At 36.4% G+C, this 6,583-nt stretch overlaps 1 protein-coding gene across 6 annotated transcripts in view; it reads left to right on the top strand.

Annotated features, from left to right (window-relative positions):
* SLTM (SAFB like transcription modulator) overlaps positions 1 to 6,583 on the top strand; it is a 79,149-nt gene that overhangs the window by 534 nt on the left and 72,032 nt on the right. For all 6 annotated transcript variants that reach the window (XM_029952374.1, XM_029952376.1, XM_029952377.1 and 3 more), the window contains exon 2: positions 783 to 870. In XM_029952374.1, the coding sequence (XP_029808234.1) occupies positions 783 to 870 (88 nt within the window). The remainder of the gene's footprint in view (positions 1 to 782; positions 871 to 6,583) is intronic.

The following is a 6,583-nucleotide window of genomic DNA, read 5'->3' as shown; positions in this document are numbered from 1 at the left end:
CTGGGCCTGCAAGGGGCCCGCGAGGCGCCCGGGACCGGCCGTCGCAGCCGTGCGCGCCCCTGCCTCCTCCGGGACGTCCCCGCCAAGCTGCGAGGGTTGCGGCCGGCCGGCGCGGCCTCCCAAGGGCGATCGTGGAAACCCGGGAGGTGCTCAGTCCCCAGTCTTTGGCGGTGGTGAGCGCGTGCATTTCTTGGCCTCGGAGGGACTGGTTACTTTGGTGACTTCTACGAAGTTACCGTTTAATTGTGCCCAACCGTTTCCTTCCCGTCTTGTGGGGGAAATTGGTAGTGGGAGTTGAGGGGTGGGTCAGAGAGAGGGTTTGTTTTCCGCTGGGTTTTCAGTTTTTGCATCAGAGCAGTAATCTGCTTTTTCATCCCTGATTAGCTTTCTGGCTTATTTGAGTGACCGGTGGAATGGTAGTTAGAGGAGAAATAAGGCTGCATTATAGAAATTAGGAGAGCTCTTTTTCGTTACATACTTTCATAGCCATCAACTTTTCTGCAGTTGAGAATATTTAGACTTATGTTCAGTATGATAATATGTGATATGTAACTATCTCGACTCGATAGAATTTAAAACTCCATGTGATTTTGGTACCTAATGGTATTTCCCCGTGAAAGTTTCTCACACTCATGTAGTTTAATTGCTCTTTTTTGAAGTCGGTTTATGAAATGACTGGCAATCCTAATGTCTTGAGGCTTGAGGTTTGGTAATATTTTTTCGTTTTTATAAAATAAGTTTAGATAGATTGTGTAGCATATTAACTTCTCTTTCTAATGTAGGCTATTGAAGAGGAAGGAGGCGATCCAGATAATATTGAATTAACTGTTTCAACTGATACTCCAAACAAGAAACCAACCAAAGGCAAAGGTTGTTACGAGTTATGAACATATTTTAAAATATATTTTGGTTATATAACTTGCCTCTGCTCTTGTGCCACTTGCCCTGTTTATATAGTGCTACTCTTTGCTATTTCCCTCTGGCACTCTGCCTTCTTGGGTCAAGGAAGAAAAGTTACTGTTGCCAGGCTCTGGGTATCTTGTAGCCTTTAAGATTTGGCTGAAGCTGACCTGAAAGTGAGACCAGTTCTTTATTGCTTCCAAAAAATTACAAAGTCAAGTTTCATAATGTTTCTTCCTTCCTAGCGTGAAGACCTGAAGAATAAAATACAGTTTAATACATGTCTACCTTGCCCCACAATTGGCAGAGTATTGATGGAATTCCTTCCAAAACTTTCACCTTGGCTCCTGCTGTTTTCTCTAGTATATTAAAATTTTATAACCTTTATGTTTAGTATTTTGTTTGACATGATGAACTTAATTTCCATTTATGCTATTATACATTTCTAATTTTCAGTGAAATTCAAAAAGACCTCACCAATCATACTAACAAGGTAGGGAAAAAAAATCCATGATTAATTAGATTTAAAGAAAAGTTTTAAATTATAGGGATATGTTAAAGATTTTAATTTTATAACTTTTAAATTAGGCTAGACTATATTTCCAGGGTATGGCCATTTAATGAATAGGTAAAAGGGGTTTAAAATTAACATTTTGTTGATATAAATGGGATTCGGTATTTCTAAAATATTCCGGTAATTGAAATCTTCACTTGAATAATTATAAATTTCTCCCACCCTCCCAGTGGTAGGACGGTGGTGGAGGGTGGATGTGATGTGGGTATCTGGATCTAGGTACCTATTTACAAGTTCCATGTAGAGAGTGTCATGGACAGCTGCAGAATTTTTAAAAATCTAACTTTCCTTACTGCTGTAAGTGATCCAAATACCACTGTATCTGCCGCGAACCAGATGGATTGTAACTAGAGTAAAATAATTGCATGGGATATTAATGTTTGATCTTAAGCAATCTGTAGGTACTAGGACTAGACAGACCTTGACGCCATCTCACTATTTGAATCTTCATATGTTTGCAAGAGTTCCCCTTTTGTGCCATAGGAAATTGAAAAGGCCTGAGGAGTACTTCCTGGGTAGGTTGGGAATGACAGAGGTGGGAGCGAGTTTAGAGGAATAACAAAGTTCTCTTGAAAATCTGTGGCTTTCAGTGTAACTGACACTGTGTATCGCTTTGAAACATACATTTCCCTGTGTTTAGAGAAACTTGTGCTGAGGAGCCTATGCTGACAAACCAGAGGCTGTTTCAAAGTGAAGGATAAAAATTTTGGAAATAAGTTTATCAGGAATTAACCCTATTTCTTACAGTGATTTTGATTCATGTCATTTATTTAGCACGTTATGATAGTTTAACAGATGCCATCTATTAATCAGAGTTTCAGATTATTCAAGCTGATTATCAATTTTAGTATCTGAAGTAAACCTCATCTGATTTGTTTATTCTCACCTATTTTTAGTTTCTCTGTGTATCTCTTTTTCAGTTATTAGGAACTTCATTCATCTTACCCTTAGAAATAATTTCAGCATGTAATTATTAAGTTTTTCATTGTATACAATGTGTGTGTACATACATATACATACTCAGTTCATTTTTTTCCTTTGTGTGGATTATTAGGATACTTGAGCTTTAATTTTTCCGTAACATTGTTGTGAAGGTGTCTTGTGGTCTTTAGTTAAAAGTTGTAATGTTTAATATTTTGTCTGTAGTAGGCTACTACTTAGTACTTAAAGGGACTCATTCTAGGAAATACATGATAAATAGCTCTTATCTCCTTAAATTCCATTTATTATTGTACTGAAAATCCTATGAATTACAAAGACAATGTAAATTCTAAACTAAGAACCTGGTTTGAATTAATATGCAGTTAAAGATGTCTATAAGTAAGATTATTTTACATTTTAAATTAAGTTTAAAAATATTTAAAAAAATAAAATTTAAATATGGAAACTTAAAAATATCAACATTTTTAAAACCAAGGACTTGAGAAATTAAATATTACTTTATTGTCAGTCTCATTGCTGAATTACTACACTGAGTTCTTTTTTCCAAATCTTATTTCACGTAAAAGTATCTACCTCGAAAATAACTTCATTTTGGTCACACTACTTTTCCTTCAGTGATCTGTGTTCTTTTTTATTGTAAAATTGGAATTTTTACTAGATCATCATCTGTAAGGCTCTTTTAGTTCTGAAATTTAATGATTATATGTAGCCAGGAGCCAGAAGAAAATGCTTTCTGTTCAACTAAAATAGACATATAAGGAAGGAAGAGTAGAGCTCATAGATGATCAATCAGTGTAAATGTTCTTTAGAACAGATTATTAGAGAAGGAAAACAAAGGGATTACTTAGAGGTAGTCATGTAGGCAGCAGGATACAGCATATATTAGCTTGTCAGCAAAAAAATATTTTTTATGATAATCTTAAGGTAGCAAATAAAAGTTAAATGATGTTAAGAAAGCAAGAGATACCTTAATGGGCTGGAAAAATTACTTAGGTGAAATATTAGGCTCATTCTGTTATAAATGCACGGTCACTATTTCTTAAAAAAAAAAATCTTATGTTAAAATATTTGTGTTTAGGGGTGCCTGGGTGGCTCAGTCAATTAAATGTTTGACTTTGGCTCTGGTCATGATCTCACAGTGCATGAGTTTCAAGCCCTGCGTCCAGCTCTGGAGCCTTATTCAGATTCTTTCCCTCCCTCTCTTTCTTTCCCTCTCTCTCTCTCTCTCTCTCTCTCTCTCTCTCTCTCTCTCTCTCTCTCTCCCCCCCTCCTCCCCTTCCCTCTCCCTGACTCATGCTCTGTCTCTCAAAAATGAATAAATGTTAAAAAAATTTTTAAAGAAATGTTTGTGTTTAGACAGGAGAGGAAGAGGGATCTGCTTTCTTAACTATATTTTAGAATATTTTTAAAATGTAGGTCTTGCAAGCACAAGCTTGTAATAAATGTTGATAACATTGCAGTTGGCTCTAATGTTTATAAAATCTGGTTGCATGCAGTTAATATGGTGAAACAGTTTGTAGCTTACACTAATTCTTCCTTCTGAGTCTTTTTACAGCTCTCTTTGCTATGAACTTTTTAATAAGTAACATAGAAGAAAGCTTTACCGGGGAGATTTACTGTCATATTATTTGGGTGTGTGTTAAGAAAGCAGTTAAACAGGTAGAACTAACTCTTCATTAACTTGTTTTAGAGATTATAGATTCAAAGTTTCTTATGCTTTACCTAACAATGGCATATCGTATTCTTTTGATTTTCAACCTTTAGAGTCACTTCTAAACTTCAGCAGAAGTTATTTATGTGGTTAATCAGTATAGTATTGTGAATTATATATAATGCAGCACTTATGTTAAAATACACTTGGAATACATGTAGGCTTAGTAAAGATCCAAACTATTACATGAAATCTAATTTGTTCCTCCTATAGAAATAAATATAATTTGGGGTTATAGGTTTATCTAAACATCTAATGCCTAATTTTGTGTGGAAAATACCACGGACAATGTAATTAGTTACATGTTTACTGTGTAAAGCTTTCTGAAATGTATATATGATAAGGATATAGTAAACTGCATAAAATGTATTTAATATAATACAATATTCTAGTGCACTTTAATTCCTGCCTTTTTTTTTTTTTTAACTTTAGTGTGTTGGGTGTTAAGGTAGTCCGAACTGTGGCATTGAAAAGGGCTTTGGGGACAGAATTGTCATAGATATTTTTGTATACCCACTAGGCTAGAAAGTTTGTGAAGATAAGGACATAGTCTTTTCTTTACATTAGTCTCTTTAATGCCTAGCATAGTGCTAGGCATGTAAGAGATACTTAGAAAATATTTGTTGAATGAATACTGACGGCCGTATGATGGCTTTCTTAACTGCTTTTAGAAATGCTTCTTTTGATACTTATTAATGCTATTTCTTTGTTAGAAGCACATGTGTGTCAGGGATTAATGGTCTGTTATCTTTCAAGAGGTACCTTTCTCAACGGCACTAGTGGCTCTCCTTTAAGCACTGATATGTAAAGCACACTTACTCTTAGGACACATGAATCATTGCAGTATCTTTGTATTCCTTACCACTTTGTTGCTGTGTTGGAAATCCTCATAACTTTTGCTAGAATATCATCCAGCCTGAGAAGTTGTGTCTGTCATTTTCACATCACCAAGTCAGATCTTTTATCTCCGCCATTAGAACTTGCAGTTTGTTTTATGCAGTTTATATACTGGATTATGTTCATCAAAGCACTCGTGTGCTTTTTCCAGCTGTTTTGTTGTGTCAAATGTGGTGTGTGTCAAGGTGGGTAAAATTTTCTAGTTCTCTAAGACAGTGCGCTTCTCCCAACTTAGTCCTCTGCTAGGCATTCTGAATTAGGGGCAGAGGGCTTCAGACTTTAACTCCTTTTTCATAAACTCCTCTTTCGTGAAAATAAAGTATGAATTGTCCAGGATTAGGATTAGAAGGAAAAGAAATCTTTATTATAAGTTGGTAAGCATCAGAAATCACTTTAACAAAGTTCAGAAATGGGTTAGGGTATAAGGGTGGAATTTCTATGGGTCTATTTAATCGACTGTACTCTAGTTCTCACATATATATCATATAGAAGGGCCTCAAGGTGCAATCTAGGCGTTAGCCATTCACATCCTCAACTCCACAGCCTGACTTAGCCTTTCATGGCAGATCTGGTACCCTGGCATAGTAGTTTGCGATATAGCTTTACAATGTTGCTTCCCTGATCAAATAATGCTCATTTAAAAAAATTCAGTAATCCGCAGAAGTACTAAGAGGTGAAAACTGCCCATAATTCCTCCACCCTGAATCTATCACAGGTGTTATTTGTTTATCTAAGGTGTGTGCATAGGTATGCATGTACTCATAGGAGATTTATGTTTACAGGTTTTATTTCCTTTTCAACAACTAAAAAAGGTTCACATCGTACATGGTGCTTTTATAAAGGCAGAAATTTTCTCTAGTCTGGAGAACCTGAACACTGTAGTCTTCCTTGTACATTCTTTTCATTCTAGCTGCTTATTTATGCTCATAAATAGCATAATATAACAGTGACTTTCTCTGTTAGAGTCATTTGAGTTTTTATAAACACACATCAGGTTCCTGCCCAGAGATTGGGCTTTGGCTGCTCTGTTGAGGCACAGACTTCATTATTTTCTAAAAGTTCCCCAGGTGATTCTCACACAGTCAGAGTTAAGAACCACTGATCTAGACTAGAGCTGGGAGGTTGGCATCATTCTCATTCACTTCTTTCTGCTTGGCAGCTTGCAAATAGTTGGCAGTTTTGTATGTTTTACATTTTCTGAAACACTTCACATCGCTTTATTTGGTTCTGACAGCAGAACTTGAAGTTAGTCAGGAGTTTTATTAGGAATAGAAAAGTAACCCATTAAGGGGCGCCTGGGTGGCTCAGTCAGTTATGCGGCTGACTTTGCTTCAGGTCATGATCTCACAGTTTGTGGGTTGGAGCCCCGCATCAGGTTCTGTGCTGACAGTTCAGAGCCTGGAGCCTGTTTCAGATTCTGTGTCTCCCTCTCTCTCTGCTTCTCCCCTGCTCATGCTCTTTCTCAAAAAATAAATAAACTATATATATATAAAAAAAAAAAGAAAAGTAACCCATTAAAGAGGAAATTACAGGGGCGCCTGGGTGGCTCAGTCGGTTAA

Source organism: Suricata suricatta, chromosome 9 (genome assembly GCF_006229205.1).
Source record: "Suricata suricatta isolate VVHF042 chromosome 9, meerkat_22Aug2017_6uvM2_HiC, whole genome shotgun sequence".
In the NCBI taxonomy this organism is placed as follows: Eukaryota; Metazoa; Chordata; class Mammalia; order Carnivora; family Herpestidae; genus Suricata; species Suricata suricatta.
Note: the sequence above shows the minus strand (reverse complement) of the source record. Positions and strands in the feature narration are given on the sequence as shown.